General features: G+C 26.6%; 2 protein-coding genes across 2 annotated transcripts in view; both read right to left on the bottom strand.

Annotated features, from left to right (window-relative positions):
* Positions 1–7,374, bottom strand: part of Phum_PHUM350510 (dachshund, putative) — a gene marked incomplete at both ends in the record, with an annotated part of 56,518 nt that extends 49,144 nt beyond the window's left edge. The window contains one exon of the mRNA XM_002427823.1: positions 6,491–7,374. Within this exon, the coding sequence (XP_002427868.1) occupies positions 6,491–7,374 (884 nt within the window). The remainder of the gene's footprint in view (positions 1–6,490) is intronic.
* Positions 7,375–13,842: 6,468 nt separating this feature from the next.
* On the bottom strand, positions 13,843–20,305 carry Phum_PHUM350500 (rap GTPase-activating protein, putative; the record flags this gene model as incomplete). Its single annotated transcript, XM_002427822.1, has 20 exons — positions 13,843–14,056; positions 14,151–14,399; positions 14,476–14,720; positions 14,813–14,955; positions 15,045–15,194; positions 15,296–15,510; positions 15,668–16,011; positions 16,100–16,252; positions 16,335–16,541; positions 16,611–17,107; positions 17,206–17,447; positions 17,522–17,783; positions 17,874–18,112; positions 18,196–18,320; positions 18,570–18,709; positions 18,794–19,056; positions 19,143–19,404; positions 19,491–19,745; positions 19,835–19,994; positions 20,114–20,305. The coding sequence occupies 20 exons, from the start codon at positions 20,303–20,305 to the stop codon at positions 13,843–13,845; spliced, it is 4,557 nt and encodes a 1,518-aa protein (XP_002427867.1).
* Positions 20,306–22,753: the final 2,448 nt, after the last annotated feature.

Raw genomic sequence — 22,753 nt, 5'->3', positions numbered from 1 at the left:
ACTTTACGAATATACCCCCCCACGTGTATGTGTGCGTGCGTGGGTGTACGAGTATCATTATTTTTATTATTTTAAAAAAAATTAAATTGCATTTAAAAAAATTTTTTTTTATTTTTTCTCGTTTTAAAACTTTTATTAATAATTTCAAATGCAAAAAAAAAAAAAAAAACACATTCTTAGTCTTTTTCTTTCATCCGAAATTGAAAAACCTTAAAAAAGAATAATAATAATAATAATAATAATAAAACGATGGAAAATGACTGTTATTGAGAAAAAAAAAAAAAAAAAAAAGATGGTTATTGGGTCCGTATTAAATGATAAGTGGCCCCGGGGCTTCACTTTTATTTTTATTACTTTTATATTGGTTTTATGTCCTCCCGCCACGAATTTCACATCAAAAAAAAAAAAAACTTCCAAATCCTTTAAATTTTTTTTCCCTGAACTTGTTTCAGGAATCCAACAACAACAACCAACCTATCGATTGTTGGAATAAAACATCCAAAAAAAATTAACCTGTTATTTGTTATGTCGCAAATATTATCATTATTTTAATTTTATTAGTTATAAACTTAACTTTTTTTTTTCACTCATTCTTAATATAATTTTGAATAATAATGATAATTATTAACCCTTTTTTATATAAATAAATAAATAATTGAATGAATTGCGTGCGATGACTACTTGAATCAAAAAAAAAAAAATTTTTTTTTTTTTTAACTTGATCTCTGACGGCTGGATATGTACATACGGGCGTGACTCCAGTAATTTTTCCAAAAACACACGCATATTTCGAATATATTACACGAATTCACATTCAATGTATTTAAAAAGATTAAAATTTCAAAAAAAAAAAAAAAATTTTTTTCTTTTTTTTTAAACGAATAATGTTTTTCTTTTTTTTTTTTTTTTAGGGTGTCAACATGCAAAGGTGCAGCCCTAAAATGGAAGTTATACTCTCTCTCTTTCTCTCTCAAGGCAAAAATTTTCTTATAATAAATTATCCAGTAAAATTAAACTTTTGTTTCTACCATAATAAAATTTCCAAAACAAAAAAATTATTGCATATTTTAATAAATAAATTTTTTTTTTGTTGTTGTGTTAAAAACATTTGATTAATAAAATTTATTATTATTATTATTATTATTATTATTTTAACTTATTTAATTATTTATGAAATAAAAAAAAATAAAAAAATAAAATGGCGGCGGGTTAAATAATATCAATCTGAAAATTTAATTTAAAAAAAAAAAATCTTTATAACCATAATAAGAAAATATGAATAATATTTAAAATCGTAAAAAAATAAATAAATACATAAATAAATAAAATAAAATAAATAAAAAAATAAATGGTCATCGTTTTCGATTTTATTCCAAAAAAAAAAAATTTTTTTATTACGTTATTTTTATGATGTAAAAGAAAAAAAAAATTTTTTGTTTATATATTCACGCTTTTAACGGTTTCAACCTGAATTTTTTAATTGTAATACATACAAACATACGCACAAACGAACAAACAAACAAACACAAACACAAACAAACGCGGAGTGATCGATCAATGAAATTATAATTAAAATAATTTTTTTTTTTTTTTTTTTAAGGGTCTCTGACTGTATAAAATATCAAATTCTTAACAAACAGGTAAAAATAAAAATTCAATGAATGATTATTTTCTTTTTTATTTAATGTTATATCACCGTAATAATAATAATAATAATAATAGTAATAATAATAATAATAATAATAAATTAATCCGTATTTACATAAAAAAAAGAAGAAGAAAAACATTAATTAAAATTTAATAAACATAGAAAAATAAATAAGTAAAAATGGTGGATTTTTGTGTCAGGTGCCAGTCAAAGTGCATGAAGTAAATCATTACAATATATATTTATAATTATTTCAAGGGCATATTAAATATACCTATCGTACCTTGCTTGTGAAAAATAACAACCAAAAAAAAAATCCTGTTTTTTTTAAAAATTTAAATAAAATAATTGCCTATTCTTATTCAAATTAAACAAAAAAAAACAACTTTTTGACTTGAATAATATCAATTTATGTCGTTCGTGTGATTAATTTTTATATATAAATAAATAAACTTGTATTATTATTATTAAATTATTCAGATTCTCTTATGTAAAAATTTTCCTTTTTTTGTAAATTTATCAATTATTATTATTATTATCATTATAAATTAATAATTAATATTTAAATAAATAAATAAAAATTTCTTATGTAACAAAATATAAATTATTATTCATGAAAAAAAAAAATTTTTTTCTCGTTGTTACATGTTTTTTTTTTTTTATTTCGCCGAATTTAATTATTATTATTATTAATAATATATCAATATTTATTTGTTATAATAAAAAAAAAACATAAAAATTATGTTTAAATATTTATGCAATAATAACAAAAATTACGAAATTTATGTTAAAAAAAAAAAACAACAGGAGAAAAATTTTTTTTAAATATTTTGATTACGTAATTGTTTTTTTTATATACGTCACTAATCGATCGAGTCAATAATAATAATAATAATAATATTATTATTATTATTGATTTATAAATAATAATAATAAAAAAATAAATAAATAATTAAAAAGTGGTGGTGGTTGTAATACGGCGGCGGAGATAAAGAAAACTTTTTTTTTTGCAAAGAATTTAATTTAAAAAAAATTAACTAAAACGCCATTGTAATAAGAATAATAATAATTGATAATTATAATGGTAAAATATTCTAGAAATATGAGAAAGAACAAAAAAAATTTTTTTTTTTTTTATTAACCGTAATTTAAAAATGAAATTTATCCGGAGTCGTTCCAACATTTTCCGTTAAACTAACTTTCCGTTGTACGAATGAGAAAAAGAAGAGGAAAATTTTTCATTTTATTTTATTTTCGGGTAATAAAATTTAATTTTTTACTTTTTTTATGGAGGATGATCAAAAAGTATCATTATTATAATATCGATATTAGGGGTGTACGTTATTTATTTATTTTAATTAAAAATCAATTTCAATAAAATTACCATTGTTAATAAATATTCATAATAAATATATGAAAAATAATATGTCGTAAGCTGTCAGCACATAACATCTTGTTAAAAATAAATCATCTTTCATGTTTGTAAAAAAAGTATTATTATTATTATTATTTCTTTTCAATTTTATTTTGTTTCCGACTAATTTTTAATTATTAATAAAAATATTTTATTTATTTAAAAAAAAAAAATCTAAACCAAACGTTTTGTTAACAATTTTAAATAAAATGTTGAAGGAGAAAAAAAGGAAAAACTTCGTAAAAAGATGAAAAAAAATTGTATGAAGGAGGAAAATGTGTTTTTCCCTTCAAGAGATTCAAACGGATACTGAATAGTACAACAATCGTCATGGAATTAGACAAAGACAAAAGATCAATATCAATGGAAATGTACTTTTGAATGTGATGCGCTTTGCTTTAACGCAGAAACGTGCAGATTTGTAGAATTGCGTGCGCGTTGTTGTTGTTGTAGTAGTAGTAGTAGTAGTATCAGTCCTTTTCCTATGTATTTTTCCCATTTGACCCTTTTCCCTCTCTCTCTCTCTCTTCCCCTCCCTCTACCACTCTTATTCTTATTCTTATTTTTCTCTTCCCTTCATCCTTTTATATCCCTTTTCCAGTCACACAACAGCAACAATTGTAATGAAATCGTAAAATAGGAAAAATTTTCAGTCGTAACTTAAATGCTGACGGGATTTCATTGCGTTCGAATGGGAAAAACGGAAAATTTTTTTTTCTTTACCGCGATCGTTTACCTTTTCATTTATTTATTTATATAAAATAAATAAAAATATTTATTATTAACCCTGTTATGAAATTCACCTTTTTTTTTTTTTTAAGCAAAAATTGAAACCCAAAATTATCTTTTATTTATAAATAAACCATAGAATTCTATATTTGTTATGATAAAAGATTGTAATTAAATCTTATTATCTACCTGCATTGCTTGCCAGTCTGGCTGTCTGCTAACTTTTTTTTTTTCTATTCCCCCCAACAGCTTCATCCCCGTTTTTTCTTTTTGTTTTCATTTATATACATAAATATATATAAATATATATATATATGTGTGTGTATACATAAAATTTTGATTAATAACGTAATAAAAATATCTAAAATATTTTTGAAAACAATTTATACAAACAAATTCTTTTCCTCTTTTTATTAAATTAATTTTATTTTTCCAAAGGTTTTCCATTTAATTAATAATAATAATTCTTATTTATATATTATAAATATTTTTCAAATATATACAAATTATTCGTCCATTGTTTTTTAAATATATTATATCTATTAATAATTTTTTTTTTTTTTGACTTTGCAATAAACATAAAATAGGAGATAATAACGCGGTAGCCTAATTGATAAAAACTCAGTATAGAAAAAATAAAAATAAAAAATTTAACTACCCAAATGGGTAGTTAAATATCTTAAACACAAAAACAGACAATGATGATAGACCTTATCGAAACGTCAAATAAAACTAATGACAAATGGTATCCGTTGACCTTCTTATTTCTTTTTCGTTTATTCATCCGTGTGCGTTTGTGTTTGTGTTTGTTTGTGTATGTTTTCGTTTGTTTTCATATTTCGGCATTCGAAACGGCAAAAGAAATCATTTTTAAATCAACCAAAAATAATTAAAAGAGAAATGAATAGGGGGAGGGGGTTGATGAACAACAAAGGGGGTCTTTGTTACAAAAAAAAATTTTTTGTTTTTTTTTTTCGGCATGAAATTTTAGATTATCGTAGAATTCTGTCTTAAATTATTTATTTTTTTTTTTTTCAATAATAATAATATTTATTAACAAATATATATAAATAAATTTTTTTTTTTTTAAAAGAAGAATGATATCGAATAACAACCGTCAAAGTCATATCATAAAATTTATAAATAATATTTGATTTCTTATATTAATAATAATAATAACACCTGCCTACACCTGTATTAAAAAAAAATGAAAATACATAAAATTCACACGAGTGAAAAAAAAAAAATTGTTAAAACCAATAATTATTACCAATATAAAAAAAAAAAAAAATTATTACCTACGTAATATGACATTTCAAATAATAATAATAAATTTTTTTTTTTTTTTTTTATTTTCTCAAAGCGATCAAAATTATATAAACTAATAAAATAATTTACTCTTCTTATGATGATGAACCATTTTCGATGGGAGACATTAACGGAAAAAAAAATATATTAAACAGGAAACGTTTTCATTTTTTCAAAATGGCGTAATATATATGTTTGTAAACACGTTGTTGGAACAATTAAATCGTAAGAGCCCGTTTCGAATTGTTTTTTATTAAATTTTTCATTTATTCCCCCCACCCCTTCCCTCCCCCTCCCTCGAAAAATCATATATTTATTTATGTACGTCATTTTGTATTAACAAAAAAATTAATTAGGTTAATAAATAATATTTTATTGATGAAAATTTTTAATAAAAATGTTTGTATCAATTTTTTTTTTTTAAATGTTTTTCCCTTCGAATGAAACTTTATACTTTATTTTCCATTATTATTATTATTAAATATATATATATAAATAATATTTATTATAATAATTTTTTGTTCTTTTTTTTTTTTTTAATATGAAGGTAATAAAAAAAAAAAAAGAAAAGAAATTACGTCACTAAATTTTCACGTGTCAAGGAAAACAATCGGAAAAAAATAAAAAAAATTTGTATATAATTATAATACTTAATGTGAAACGAATCAATGTATATAAATATTTAAAATAAATAAATAAAAATAATAATAATAATAATGTATTTATCGAAAACGCACACACACACACACAGCAATATAATTAATTTTTTTATATTTATATATATATATATATATATATATATATATTAAATGGTTTTTAATTATTATTACCGTATAATTTTTTTTTTTTATTCGTAAGTTAAGTATTAATTCACACGTTTTAATATATATATATATATGTGTATGTGTGTGTGTGTGTTTATAAATATATTATTTTTATAACCGTTCTATAATTATTACGTCATCTCCGTGCAGTCATTAGGAAATATAATTACTGTAGTTGTTCATAACGACAATGATTTAACGTTTTTTTTTTCTTAAATTCTAATAAGTTTTAAAATAAATAAGAAAATCGTATGGTCAAAACATGCGTAAAAAAAATAAAGTGCGTAAGTAATCGTAAAAACAAATATATAAATATTGTTATACCTGAACAGTGTAAATGTGACGAATAAAATTAAGTAGTGTATGATCAAAATAAAATTAATCAATATTACCCTTATTTATTATTATTATTATTATTATTACTGTTATTATCATTATTATTATTATCCCAAAGACAAATTGGCAGAATAAAAATTTCCTTATAACATTTTTTTTTGCGGAGTAGTAATTACCGACAACGTTTTTTTTTTTTTTTTTTTTTTTTTTTGGTGAAAATCGTTCACTTACCTGGCAGTCGTGCAGTCCCGGTACAGAATGTCGAAATCCTTACAAGACAACAACTTGCATCTGTTGACTCCAGGCTGTATGGCTCCCAGGCCGCGGAGTATTCGCACTTGCTCGACGTTGCACACGAGCGGCACGATGTCCAGTCTCTTGAGTTTCGTGTAAACGGTGTGCAGACCACCGACGAGATGTTTTAAAAAGAGTTCGAACGCTTGCGGAAGGCACAGCATGGTGTCTCCGGATATAATAAAAGCGGCCACCTTTTGCCCCCGATATTCTACGAGTTTGCATTCGTTTGCGGTAGGATCGGAGCAAGATATTGGGGGTGGCGAATTGTAACTTCTCGGCGGACCGTGATGATGAGCGACGGCCATGAGATCGAGAGGCGACGCGTGATGTTGAAGGCTCTGCAGCGAGTTCAAGAGACCCAAGCTGTGGGGAGGTAGACCGGGTATGTGTGTCATGGATAGTCGGTGATGAGGTAAGCCGGTCAGGCTGTTGGGGGTCGAAACCGGCGGAGGCGACATTGGACTGTGCATGTTGGGTGGCGGTGGCAAATGCGGAGGTCCGCCGCCTCCGACAGGGCTGCTCGGGGTACGACTGACGTTCAATGGCACTGGACTAGGACTAGGACTTCGCGGTGGCAAATTCATGTTAACATTGTTACTTAAATTTGTAGGCATTGTCGGTGAACTGCTATTAATACTACCATTGTTTGTACTAGTATTATTAGTGTTTAAATTATTGTTGTTGTTATTACTGTTATTGTTGTTATTAGCATTGCTATTGTTATTGTTGCTCAAGTTGGGAGAAGGTTGCTTTCTGGGTATCGGAGAATCGCGGGAAGACACATTGCTGTGTTCGCTTGCCGTCGAACTGGAGTCCATATTTACTTTTTTCTTTCTTTTTTTTTTTTTTCTTTCACTTATCTGCACATAGTCACCGGTGAGATGAAAAAATTTAAGTCAGTTTTCAAACCGAATATGTCTATGACAAATTTAACGAACTGAACTTATTATTTCCGGTTTTCGACCTAAATGTCAGTTTTTTTTCCGAAATGCGAATTTTTTTTTTTTTAAACTATAATAAATATGTTTCAAAACTTTTTCTAAAAAGGTTACATAAATCACTTAAATCGATAAAAATTTAAAAAATTTTTTGATACGATTAATCGCGATTGTGCTTCGACACATTTTGTCTCATCTAAAAATAAGTTTTAATTTTTCTTTGTCTTTTTTTTTACAATAAACTCATATACATATATAATTTTTTTTTTTTTTTAAATTCACTTTTCAATATTCCTAAATCAACTTATTTCACTTTAATAATAATAATATTAATAATAATAAATCAACTAGAATCGCCTACAATTGTTCTCATACCGTTTTAAGAATCGCGGAAAAACAAACGAAAAAAAAAAAAAAAAAACTTTGTAATCGTAGGAGGAAATACAAAAAACGACTTTACCCAAAAATTATTATCGATCCGATGAAGAAAAAGAAAAAGAAAAAAAAAAAAGTAATAATTATTCAAACCAGCTAAAAACAATTAATTTTAATATAATTAGGAAAACAATCCGGGAATCGAACGAGCGAAAAACCGTTGCGTTAAAAATGAATCTTTTTAGAATACTGACAATAGAACATTTCATGTGAGGGTGAAAAAGAAAAGAGGTGGTGCAAAAATAAATACGAGCTCACGTGACATGCGCGAAACGAATCGGATTGGTCAATTTTTAAATTATTTAACGATTCTCATTGGTCGAAACATTTAAATGTGATTGGCCACTCCTTTTCTTTTTAATATAATTTTATTATTTTTTTTTTTAATTTCATTTGAATTCGATCATTTTTTTTTTCTTTTCTTTTTTTTTTCCTTTTTCTTTTTTCTTTTTTTCTTCTTTTTTATGTAATCATTCTACTGTTGTGCGTAAAAAATAAGGAACTAAAGCGCCTCTCGCGGCATTTTACTCTAATTAATCCAACCACTTTCTGGAGTTTTGCGTGCATGGCATCTCCCTTTCCTACTACTACTACTACTACTACTACTTATTTCTTGCTGACGCCCCTCCCGGAGACTGGTTTTTTTGGGGCACCCAAGGTCAATGCCTTAGCTCTTCCCAGATTTTTCATTCTTTCCAGAATTTCTTTTAAAATTTTCTGCAAAGAGAATTATATATATATACGTAGGTTTTCACATCATGCCAAAACAACCATACTTATTGTTTAAATCTTAACATAGTCAAAGCCAAAAACGTATAAATTGAATTTTTTTTTTTTTTTGTTTCCCTTACTTAATATGGAAAAGTATAAGCTTTATAGGAAACTGGAAAAATATTACATCGGACTTAAAAGTTATTACGAGAATATTTTATATGAGTCAAATGTTGATTGTTTTTTTTTTTTTTTTTATTCCTCGATTGAAATAACTATAACATTATTTTAATGGTTAAATAATAAAAAGAAATCTTTTATATAGAATTTACATAAATTATCATTAAATGATAAAAAAGTGAAATAAAAAATAAAAAAAAATGTTTGTCTTTTATATATATATATTTATTTATTTATTTATTAATATGGAATCTCGCGATATAATAAAGTGTTATTTATTTATTATTAAACAACTTAAAAACAGGCGTTAGAGACACTCGGAGAGTTAAATAACCAGTTAAATTTATTTATTATACGAGGAAAGTATTGATTTTTAACAGATTGTTTTTTTAACGTTAACACAAAAACACTTAAATTGTTTTTTGTTATAAACACAAATATATTTACATGTATTTTTTAGAAACGTTTCTCATTTTTTTTTTTTCAAAATGCCTTTAACGTAAACATAACGGAATTTAATAAAAAAAAAACGATTCCGTAGATTCATCATCATTATTAATATTACATAGATATTGTTATTTAATTTTACTCATATAAAGATGATAATAAAATAATTTTTTTGATTTTTAGCATTCACAACAACAACAACAAAAATTCAGTTTTTTTTGTGTGACAACATTTTTGGGTTACGTAAAAACAAAAAAAATTTAATTGTAGATGTTAAGATAAAATTAATAATAATAATAATATTATGTAAAAAAAAAAAAAGAAAAGGAAAAAAGAAAAAAGCCAAAGAAAGAATGAATAATAGGATCTGTTAAATGAGCCCACTGCCCTAGTTTTCACTCTTTTCACCCTCTTTTAAGTTAATGTTCAACCCTCGATGGAAGTAAAAGCACCTAAGGGAAAGAGAACGAGTACGAGAGAACCCTTTGGTTCATTGATATACCACCACCTAAATTACCCGGGAATTTTTTGATCCCACGCTTTCTTTTTTTTTTTTTTTATAAACATGAACTATTCGTGAAAAGGTAAGAGAATCTTATTAAACAATATTTGATAACGAGTTTTAATATACTTTTCCTTCTTATTGATAACGGAAACAAACTTTTTTTTATTAAATGAATTAGAAAGAAGAAGAAAAACTCCATGATTTACGTGGGTTTATTATAACACCGCCTATTTTCAAATGTTTAATAATAAAACAAAAAATAATTTACTTTGGTTGTTGACTTGACCGATTCCAACAACAACAACAACAAATTTTTTTAAATTTAGTTAATGAAAAATTTTTTGAATATCAAATAATAATAATAATGTTAAAAACAACTCAATAATTATTTAATTATAAAAATTCTCTGTGGAATTTTCTATGACGTTTTCATTTTAACAAAAACAACAACAACCACAACGCAAATACACAAACAAACATGAAACAATGACAAACGAATACTCTCAATATTGGTTTAACAATATTATTGTGAAAATTGTGGGAAATTTCAAATGAAACGAGAATAGATTTAAATTCGCAAGAGAAAATAACAATGAATTGAATAAAACAATGACGATGATGATAATGATGATGATGATGGTGACCACTGATTGGAAATTGCATTGATATCCCCAAAATTCAATCATTTAAACAATGGAATGAACTTTTTACCCCCTTTTTTTTTTTATCATAAACTGCATTTGAAACACAATTATTATTTGTGCATTCTGGAAAACATTCATAATCAAACATACAAAGATACGAAACAATGATGCATAAATGATAATAATGATGGTGACAACGACGAGAACTTTTGAAAATAAAAATATAAAAAATCGATACTAAAAAAAAAAAAATTAAATAATAATATAATAACTTATTAAAAGGAAAAAAATTTCTGAACTACAACTTGTTAACAAAGAAATTAATAAATGTAATCTACGGTTTTTCTCTTTTTAATAAATAAACGGGGGGAAGAGGGGGAGAAAAAAAATTAAAATTTTACCCTCACAATTGTCCGACAAATATTGGAAAAAAAAAAAAAAAAAATATGTTTGTATAAATTCCAAAAGGAAAAAATATGGAGACACGAGGACTCTGAGAGAGAGAGAGAGAGAGAGAGAGAGAGAGAGAGAGAGTTAAGTTCTTTCTTATGGAAAATTCCCATAAAATCCGATATAAAAACATGAATGAGAATGAGTCAGAATCCATCTGTGTATTATTGATAAAATGTTGAAAAATGGATATTTGCACACGCACACGAACACCCACCCACACACGCACACATACACACACATACACGCTCGCTCACTCACTTACCTCACCTTCCCCTTATTATACCTCCTTATTTACTCCTATCGCAACCGCCATCGCCGTCGCCGTCGTCGCTGCTCCCACCACCACCACCTTTTTCATCGCTACCCTTTGATTTAGCTCCTTCGACCCCCAGTCATCGCCACCGTTCATTCCTCTTCTCTTTTCTTCCTTCCTCTCTTTGTCTCTTTCTCTTTATTTCTTTCTCTCTTCTCTCCTCCTTGACTCCTTAACACGTTTTCTTCGTTTCCTACCGCGACTCCCTCCTGTTTTTTTTTTTTTCCTTTACTTCCCGCGTCTTCCCCTTTCCGTAGTTTTTGCCGCCTGGAAAAACCCTTCGTCTCTTTCTCCGCCACCGACCGATGATCATCCCTTTAGTGTCACCCTCAGTTTTCCGATTTATTTTTTTATCATTTTCCTTTACTTTTTGTCATAAAGTTGAGAATTTCACGTTTGGCTTTGTCCTCTATTGACAGATTTTCCTTCTATCACTTTCCTCCTCCTCCTCCTCCTTCTCCTTCCTCCCTTTTTCTCCTCCTCCCCTTTTTATTTTTTTTCCCTTTTTCTGAACCTTTTTACGTTCATGTTGATCGCTTATCAAAATATTTTTTTTATATATTTAAGTTTTTTTTTTCCTCCTCTTCTAGAATATTTATTTTAACTTTTTTCTTTTGATTTTATTTCATTATAAAAATTATATGAAACGTTTTTCTTCACTTTTCCGCATCTCTTTTTATTTTTCCACGCATTAAAACCCGCACAAAAAAATTTTCCAGTTTTCACCGACAAATTTTGTTGCTATGGAAAATGTTAATCATTTAACGTCTAAATGAAAATTACAAATAATTTTCACATTTTTCAAATTCTTTTATTTCTATATATATATATTAGAAAAAAAATAAAAATTCCATTTGTCCTCGATAATAATAATAATAATAATAATAAGTGAGAAATATCCGTCTCCCTATTTGTAAACCATAGTAAATAAAAAAACTTTTTAAACATTAATAAAACATGTTTTCCTACAAACCGGAAAATTTAATTTTTAAAATTTGATTTTAAAAAATTTTCACCATTTTTTTTATCATTTAATCGATAATAATAATAATAATAAACGAAAATTTAACATTTTCTTCATAAAATTAACACAATTAGCGTTTTTATTTATTGTTTTCTTTTCTTTTTTCCAGGTTCCAGAGACGATTTTTAAATTATCCAGAAATAAATGACAAATAAAAAAAAAAAAAAAGTGTCGCACACTCACATAAACTTTTTGCCCTTAACCTTTTTTTTTTTTTTTTTCAATTCATCCCCCTTAACTCTGTCATTTTTCTGGCATTTCCCATATTTAAAGATTTACATTCCTAGTTTTTTCTTTTTCTTCTTCCATAAAATCCATTTTTATGGTTTTTTATTCGATTAGCTTTTAGATTAATGCTCGTGAAAAAAAATTTTCTTTTTTTTTATTTATCAGAAATCCCTTTAAAAATAATTTTATTTAAACCGATACAAGAAAAAAAAATAATAATAATATCTGATACATATAAAATATTATTATTATTATTTTCATAAGATTTAATATAACTTGAAATAGAATAACAACAAAAAAAAAGAAAACAATCGAATGTGTTAAACAAAAAACGATTTTTAATCCATCACAACAATAAATTCCCCTTTTCATTTAAAAAAAAAATATCAATATTTACTTTTTTCTTTTTTTTTTTTTTTTCGATAAAATCAAAAGCTTTTAGCTTGTTGAGGATTCATATAATATTAAGTGTTTCACTATTTACATTTATTGTGTTTTTTTTAATCATTCAACCAAAAAGTTTAACAAAAGGGAAGGGGGAGGGAGAGAGAGAGGGGAGGGGAAAACACAAAATTATGTTTTTATATAATTAAAATGGATAATTTTTTTTTTTTTTTTGTAAAAGGACTTTTTTAATTTCTTTTTTATATATTACTGTTTAAACAACAAAATACGTATAAAAAAAAGAAACAATGAATTAATAATAATAATAATAATAATAAGGCACAAAACTTAATAATGTTTCTTTCATTAATAATAAAAAACTTATCGACTATATTATAAATAATATATATATATATATATATATTTATTTATTTATGTATTTATGTAAATGACGTAAAATAATTACTTACATATTATATTTTTTTCATTTTGTCTCTTTTGTAAAAATTCCTTTAAAAAAAATTTTTTTTAAAATAAATTAAAAAAAAAAAAAAAAAAAAACGTATAATTAGCTTTTGAGATATAATAATAATAATAAACCTTGTTGCCTATACCAACACACTACGAAATACTAGAATACAATTTAAATTTTAATTAAATCTAATTAATCAACTAATTAAATAATTTTAAATAATAATAATAATAATAATAATAACGCGTATTTTTTTAATTATTATTTTAAAAAAGGGGGAGGAGGGAGGGGTACGGGGGAAGGGGAGGGAAGGAGAGGTGGAGCCTTTAAGAAACACACGAAAAAGAATATAAAAAAAAAATCTTTTTTTTTTTTTTTTTTGGTTCAAGTTAATAAAAAAAAAAATTCGTAAAATTCATTATTGATCGTCGTATTGAATTCAATAATAATAATAATAATACCGGGCACGTTAAACGGGTAAAACGATTGTTGTGCGTTAATTAAGGCATCATCGTTGAATATTGTTTTTAAAACTTTATACAAATTTTTTTTTTATTGTTTGTCAATTGTTTGAAAAAACCATTCGGTAAATCTTCTCAACTGTTGCGCTGCCGTTTGTGATTCTTCCTGCAGCCTCCGATTTTCATCTCTCAGTCTTCTCACTTCGTCTTCCAATGAAAGCCTTCTCCTTGTTTCCCTTGCTACTCTCGTTTCCAACTGTGACACGTGATTTTCCAAGTCGTTCACTCTTCTCACTCCTGATCCGCTGGAGCATTACAAAAAAAAAAAAAATTTTTTTCATTTCACAAAAAAATAATAATAATAATATTAAGAAAAAGGAAATAGAAAATAAAAAATACTTTGAATCTAATGATAAATTGTTCATTTGTTCTCCTTCAGTCCAATTTGTGAGTCCTTCGGAATTTTTTCCATTTTCGCTCAGCATGGCTCTCGTTGCCGTATCCACTAAACTCGACCAATCCATTTCTCCAGGATCTGGTACGGGAATGGGTAATTTTTCTGTTACTGAAGTCTTTAATTGTTGTTTTTGAGCATGTTGAACCCGATTGGAAGGATTTTGAAACACTTTGGTGACTCTCGGTGACAACCTTAATTTTTAAATTAAGAGTCAAGAGTTTTCAAAAAAAAAATTCGTAATTGATAAAAAAAAAAGTCATTTTTTACCTTTCTTCCTTTGAGAGTTTTAAATCGTTGGGCGGTGGACTGCTGGTTGTTGATGCATTTGAAATTACCGTCGCTGGTCTCGCCGTTGTTAAAATTACTTCATTTTTACTTTCTGGTTCTTCTCTCTTTTTACTTTCACCCGAATTTGATTTGCATGAATCTGATGAAACAGAATTTGAAACGTTCGAACAACTTCCAGGCGAATTACAAAATGATTTTCCAACATTTGTTGTCGCACCATTTTCCTAAATAAATTTTTTTGTTTTTCTCTTAGGAAATACTCAAAATAAAAAATAAAAAACTTTCTTTTTTTAATATCTTATAATTAATTTCTTACTCTATTGCTCATAACTTTTGTCTGAGCCTCTGTTTTATCATTTTGACAATCAACATTAATGAGTTTCATTAAATCTTCTTGTAACGTGTTGGAATTTAAATTCGCACTGTTTCTATTTGTTGAAAAAGATCTAATTGATGCACCTGAAATTTTTTTTTTTTTTTTATATTTATTACAAATAATGATTCATTTGCATGGTGTATTTATTATTATTATCATTATTATTATTTACCTTGTCTTAATTTAATTTCACTATTATCTTTGGAGACTAAATGAGGAGTTTGATTTCTTGAATTGTTTACGTTTGATGTGAATGAGCTATGAAAGTTTTTAATTTTCATGGCCCTCGAATTTAAATTTTCACTACTTGCCAAAAATTCGTCTGTCAATCAAAATAAATGAAAGGAATAAGTTGGGGAATGGAAATGAAAGATTTTTTCTTGTTTTTTTTTTTTTTTTTTTTGAAAAAATTTAAATTTTTACCTTCGCTAAGTATGGCATTGAATTTTTCGGTCGACGCTGTAACTTTATTATCGGTAGAATGAATATCCGTTCTTCCCAAATTACAATCCGGAGGTAAACTATCAGACATCTTTGGTATTCTATTTATGTGATTTACTTTTAGACAAGTAACCTTGTCCCCAACTTTGAAATCATGATTAGAAATTCCACCAGTAGTTTCTTCTGCAAGACCATACCTGAAATTTTTTTTTTAAGTTAAAAGATGCGCGTGCAATTAAAAAAAGGGAAAAATCAATTTATCAATCATTTTATTTTAATTTTCTCCAACTTTCTATTTTAAAATAATTTTTTTTTTAAATTTATTATTTATAAAAATTGTTGGTTTTGTCTTACCGTATGGAAGAGTTACTGGCTATTGGCAATGAATAACCACCGTGATTCATGGGCAGAGAATGGCTTGTTTGTACCTTTGTGTGAATATTTTCGCTATCGGGAGACCATTTTTTCCCGTGAGACGCCCACAGTTTTTGTGGTTTGTCTCCATTATTATCTCTATAATTTTTTTCTTCCCACTTTTTTGCCATAATTAATACTTCATCATTTTCTTTTCTTTGAATTCCTGATTGAGATTGGTGTCTGGCTGGTAATGGTGGAGGTGAATTTCTCACCTGACCCACATCTAAAGAATCTTCATACCATCGTTCATCGGTGTTGATCAAGTTATTTTTTATACCTGCCTATCAAGAAAAAAAATAAAACATAACATTTAATGATTAAACACATTAAAAAAAATTTTATTCTTATTAAAAAAAAAAAACAAAATACCTGAGAAAGTTTGGTTTCATTATCTGTAAAAGATTTGCTACTACTTCCCGTCCCGTATCCAGAACTATTACTAGACCTGGGAGGTGAAAAACTTCTTTCATATTTTTTTTTATGATTACCCGCTTGTTGCAAACTAGCTACTTTTCTATTAATCTGGAACAAATTTCCAAAATTTAAAATAAATAAAAAAACTTTTATCGACGCCTTTCCTTTTTTTTAACCAAAATTTTTTTACCTTTGAAGAATTATCATTTGTGGCTTGGAGGTTTTCATAATCTCCTTCGTAATTAAGCATTGTGTACTTGCAATTTGGTAAATTACAACCTTTTCTCGGGCTACCGTCAGGATTAGGAGGAATAACTGTCACCATGACTGAGGCTGACGTTTTCAACAAGTCAACCATTTGATCATGAGTAAGAGTAGATACGGCAACTTTGCATATCTGCAAAAATTATTTTTCTTTAAATTTTTACGTAGGATAAATAATTACAAAAATAGAAATAATTTTTACCTCAACTAATCTGCAGCCCTGTCTGAGACCTGCGGCCCACGCTAAACCAGTACTTTCTACCTGAGTAACTATACCATCCGGTTGAACGTGGAATCCTAATTGACCCATCGAGTTCCTTTTTAACGATAATTCTTGAGCGATGCAACCTGAACTCACAGAGCGTAATCGTACCAAAATTTCCATGAGTTCATCTCTGTCACCTCCTTCTCGCATATGAATCATTGTACACTCTCCTTGATGATGATAAATACAAATGCTATTGGAATGTAAAAACCAACCCAAAATGGCTTGGCAAGGCGTCACCATAACAATTTCCCTCGATCTTTCTTCTATTAAAACCAAACTGTCAGTTGAAATACCGAGGATACAGTCGACCATTTTAGATTGTCCACTATCTTCTAAAACAACTTGCCAACTAAAAGCTCCTCTTTGAATAACATCAGTTTGAAACCTTGGCCTCGAACGTTCTTTTTTCTTGCTGCTGAAGGACAACATAGCTAAAATAATAATAAAAAACGTAAATAAATTATTTTAATTTTATCAAATGAATGCTTTTCAAAAAAAAAAAATAAACAACAAATGAAATTCAACTAACAAAATTTTTGAGAACTTTCCACAAGAGTGGATGTAACGTAATTAGTAGCTAAGTCCTTGAGGTATTCCTGTCGCGTTCTTGTGGCCATTGTTGAAAATTTTTCTGATCTGTGAGCTGCAATTTCGGCGTTAATAACTTTTGCTAATAAAAAATCGGCAAAAGCCTTTCCTTTTGCAAATGTTGCTCCCCGATGAATGGGAGGTCCGAAAACGGGTACTTCTCTTGAACGGCTCACGGCAACGCTAATAAAAATATTTTTTAATTTTTTATATTTTTTAAAACGAATATATAACACCTTAAAATTTTTATTAAATACCTGTACTGGGCATTTTCAGTACACGGATTAATCGCTCTCACAACAATAAAAACGTGCTGAAATTGGGATCTAATACTTTTTGGAGTAAAAGGTTGGGCTCCGGGTTCTTGAAAAACAATTGTTACAATGTCATTCCCAATATGTCTTTTCCTGAGAAGTTGCTGACGATTATTTGCCGTGAATGGTAAAAGTGTCGAAACATGAAACATAATTTCACAGTCTTGATAATGAGCAAAAACGGAGTAAAGACCGGTGGAATCCGCTAAGTAAAAATAAAAAAAAAAATTAAATTAAACCTTAAAACATTTAAAACAATATAATAGATAAAAAGGAATATTTTCGGAATACTTACTTTTATTATCCAATCCGGCACGATATTTGTCAAAACCCTTTAATCGAACCCTTTGGCCAATTGTGTCTAAAAATTCTAAAAAGGCAGGACCCGCTTCTTCGTTGTTATACATGTCTTCTTCAGAGGATTGACCGGCCAAACAGTACATTATACCCACTTTAAAATTTGTGCTTAATCCCTGTTCGTCTAATTTGAGAAGTTGTTCTTCCGTTTGATTAGACTGGATTCCCATGCGAAGACTATTGAAATTTAATTTATTGAAAATTTTTTTAAACTTTTTAAGATTCTAAATGAACAATAAATTATAATAAAAAAAATTTACCTTGACATTGTTATTTCTGGAGCTATGTATTCTAAAACTTCTTTGGTGTTGTAATTTTTGAGATTGTTAGAAGACTTTAAATTTGGTATGCTATCTTCTAATACTGAACCTCGTAAGGTCATTAACTAAAAAAATAATTTTTAATGGTTAATTACGTACAAGAATCAGAGTGTAAAATGCAAATCAAATGTGTCAGAATTGCTAAACATTTTTTTTTGTTAAATGCTAAAAAAATAGTCGGGCGAGGCATTTATTTAAATTAATTAATTTCTGTCGATTGAAATCATTTCGAATAATTTTTTTACGCGTAACCCTTTTTTTTTTTTTTTTACATTTTTTTGTTTTGCTATCCTAAATACAAGTTTATTAATTACCTCACTCGTTCTTATGACCAACCGATACAGATAAGAAAAATTATTCGTGGAATCACCGTTAAATTTTTCTATTTTTTCTTTTTTTACACTAATAGCAACCGGACCCAAATTTTCATCAAGTCCAAACCAATTTTGATGATCTGAAGAAGAAAAAAAAAAAAAATTAAATAAAAAACCAAATTCTAATTTTAAATAAAAATCTTAATAAATTAAAAAAAATTTACCTTGACCATAAAAATATTTTCTGTAAAATAAGGCCCCGTGGTCAATATTTTCAATAGTGGTAACTTGAGGTTCGTAGGGACACGTTCCATTTTTCCAATGTGTTTCTCCAGGAGGAAATTCAAGTATAGAAACTCCACAAGAAAGTAAAGGTCTGTGTAAAGGCTTTTTTTGTTCACGTTGGGTTAAATTACTGACGTGCAATCTGGTGAGGGACACGATTCGTTCTTCTTCTCCTCCGATTTCGTTTCTAAAATAAGGGCAACTAAAAAAAAAAAAAACATCGTCATATAATTATGTGAAAATGTTTTTGTTTGAATTAAAGATGGTTTAAAATAAAATAAACAAAACCTTTCAAGAAGATCGTTACTGGTGCCATCACCAGAATCTTCATCTCCACTATCACCATCTGGTGTGGCAGATCGTCCTGCCAGCATAGAAGCTGCACTTGCTCCTGTTGTAGTATTTCTTCGTCTGGCCAGCAACAGTCCCCTTAATTTTGCAGCATATCCTAAATTTGCTGTTAGACTTTGACAATCGTAATGTGCGAAAATTCGCCGCCTTTGCCTCTCATCAGATTCATTGTGATTTACCAACTCAGTTTTTTCTTCCCCTATTTATATTTAGTATTTTAATCAACATGAATCATTTTTATTTTCCCTTCTTTTTTTTTTTTTGTAAACTAAAATTTAAACTTACCGTTACGAATCATTTTACCATCGCGACCCCAAAATTTGTGTAATTTAATTTTGAGTTTTGGGCTCGTGTTACCGTGAACTCGACCCCCGTCCGTTTCATCCGCCAAAGAATTAACCGCGTTTTCTGAAGATGGAGCTGGATCAATTTTGTGCTTAAGAAATTCAGCTGGACCAGGAGATCTTTGATCAGCATTTAACACTACTGGACGGTAATCTTGGAGCATAGCAAAAAAGCTTTCTCCTGCAGATAAAGAACCTAAAACGGGAAACAATTAATTCAAAGTTAATTTTGTGGGCTTTGTTAATAATAATAATAATTATTTTAAAGAAATTTGTATTTTTAACCATTTCCGATGATGTCAATAGACCCGTGACTTCCATATTCTCTCCTTAACGAAGATTCTATATGGTTTCCTGGATCGTGCATAAGTTCCAAGCTAGAATTACTGCGATGCAAGGCATCTTGAGACGATAATTGACGACATACGTTTTTAGAAGAAGAAAACTAAAAAAAAAAAAAAAAAGTATATCTCCTGTTATTAAAATTTTTATCTTATTATCACAATGAAACACACAATAAGTTTTTCTAAATACGTGAAATTTTAGATAATGATTAAAACCAACCTGGTAATTATACCGATCGTTATAAAAGCACCTTGCTTTACCAATATTACTGTTATAGTATTCAACAGCTTGAATTGCCTTTTGTCTACTCGTAGGAACTTCAACACTTCCGTTATATAAAACTTGAGAACTTGAAGTATTTACCCCTAGGGAAGGTATGTCGCTGCCTCCCCCAGGTTTAAACCCTATCATCCCATCTTTCTGTTAAAAAACAATTTTTTTTTTAATAATAAATTTGAAAAAAAAATGATTATTAAAAATAAATAAAAAAATTTTCAATGTCATTATTAATTTTACATAATAATAATAATAATAATAATTTTTTTAGTAAGGGAACTACAGATTATAATAATAAATTTTTTTAAATTTAATTTAAAACAATGCTAAAATTTATCTCATATTAATATTCAATATTGTTAAAGAAACCATTTTTTTTTTTTTTTTTATTTAACGTAAAAATTGAATAAAATTAGAAAATTAAACAAATTTTTTTTTCACACGTACAGTAAAGGTGGTTTTATTTGATCGTTTTATATGTTATTGTAAATATCTTATCAGAATCTTTTAAAATTCTAATCTAAAGCAAAGGGAAAACAAATTTAAATGTCAGAATATTTATTTTTATCAAAAAAAAAAAAGTAAAATGTTCCTATCATGTGATACACTATGATTTAATATAAATCAAATAATAATTTATTGAAATTAACCTTATAACTAATTTTCTTCCTAAAATTTTATATCCAACGCAAATAAATAATAATAATATATCCTAAATATTCCTTCTCATTCAAAAAAAAAATAAAATAAAATAAATGTCACTTTTTTTTTTTTTTACACTTTTTCTGTTTTTTTTTTTAATTTATTTAATATGAATGTGTAAAATACATTAAAAATGATTCCAAAAACAAGAAAAATATGAAAACATGAGTTAGATTTTTTTTTTTTTTTAAACCAAATTTATTAAAATTCATGCAATATTTTATAATTAATAATTAGACCACATTAAATATTAATCGTTTTTATGATTAATAAAATATTATTAACTTTTAGTGATGTGGTGTTCCGTTTAAAAAACAAAGAAAAGATATTATTACATTTTTAAAATTTAATTTTCGTGAAAATCTTATTTTATATTATTTTAATTTTATTATATTCATGTTCGTATGCTTTAATATGTATATATACTAATATAAAATACGTAAATATATATTTTTAAAAAAATGAATAAAATTAAAAAACCTAAACCGAAAAGAATTTACCAGATTTTATTTATTTTTTAAAACAAAAATTGATTCATAATTTTAATTATTTTAGTATTTGATAATATTAATATTAATATTTGAAATTTATTATTTTTAAAAACTCAAAATTTTTTTTTAGTTTCTCGAACAAACCACGAAGGTACGGAAAAAATTTTAAGAATCTATACTTTTTTTTTTATACTTTTTTTGAACAGAAGAAAAATAATTAAAAAAAAGGTTTCATTATTGTTTACAAACAATGGTTCGAATGAATAACAATCCATTCTTTATTCAAAAAAAAAAGTTCAAAGCTTTCCACTTTTTATTAGTTCTTTATACAAATATTTTATTGCTGTGATGGGCACAAATAATTTTGTGCAAAAAATGGCAATCAAACAAATACTGAATTGGCTTTATAAATTTAAATAAAAATATATTTATTGGTTTAAAGACCTATAAAAAATATATATTAGTTTTAAAAAAACTAAGAATAATTGAGAAAATAATCTCAACTCAATCGTCTAGATGATTTCAATGGCCAAAATTACTAGAAAAATTGCCTAATAATTCCTTTCTCTTCAATAAAGTTCTGCATCAATTAAAAATTACAAAAAATAAATTATAATTACTTTTATTGAACGATTAAATCGGAAAAAAAAAAAAAAAAATCTGGTCAAAAATACCTCAAATAAAAAAGGTAAAAATATGATCACGTATAAGATTTATAAAATTCTACAAAAACTCACTCCTTGTTATTTATGTAGTTGTGAGTTTTTTTTTAGTAATATGAGGATTTGTCAAAATACTTTTGTGGCTTTATGTAATTTTGTACAAAATTTTAAGGAATTCAAAGATCTGAACCGCAGGCAATTTACTTGAAAAAACTGCCATTCTAATTAAACCGATTTTATACATGACTGAAGTATGTAATAGAAAAATGTATTGTAGGTTGGTAGGTAGGTGTTGTAGTGTATTATAATTCAGCATAATTGTGAATTAACTTTTTTGACTTTGATATAGTCATAAGTTAAAAATTGCCATTTGTTTTAGCACCTATATATATATATATGTTCTTTGATAAACTAAAATAGTTTACATGATTCATTTATTGAGCATTCTTATTGTACAATGGTTCATTTCTCATAGTTTTTAATCTGTAATTTGCATATTGATCTTATTGAATAATTTATTTTAAAAAGAAAACCTAGGATAAATCTTATTGGAATTAATTATTAAACAAAATTTTTATATTAAAATTATAAATTTCAAACTTATTTTAGCAAAAACTATTTCTTTTTAATGCATTTTTTTTTTATTTTGCTCATAGTTGTTATTCTTCAATATAACATGATTAATAAATAATTACTCACTGTAACAAAAAATTACCATTACTTTAAAA

The sequence above is a fragment of the Pediculus humanus genome, genomic scaffold, assembly GCF_000006295.1.
Source record: "Pediculus humanus corporis 1103172107761 genomic scaffold, whole genome shotgun sequence".
Lineage (NCBI taxonomy): Eukaryota > Metazoa > Arthropoda > Insecta > Psocodea > Pediculidae > Pediculus > Pediculus humanus.
Note: the sequence above shows the minus strand (reverse complement) of the source record. Positions and strands in the feature narration are given on the sequence as shown.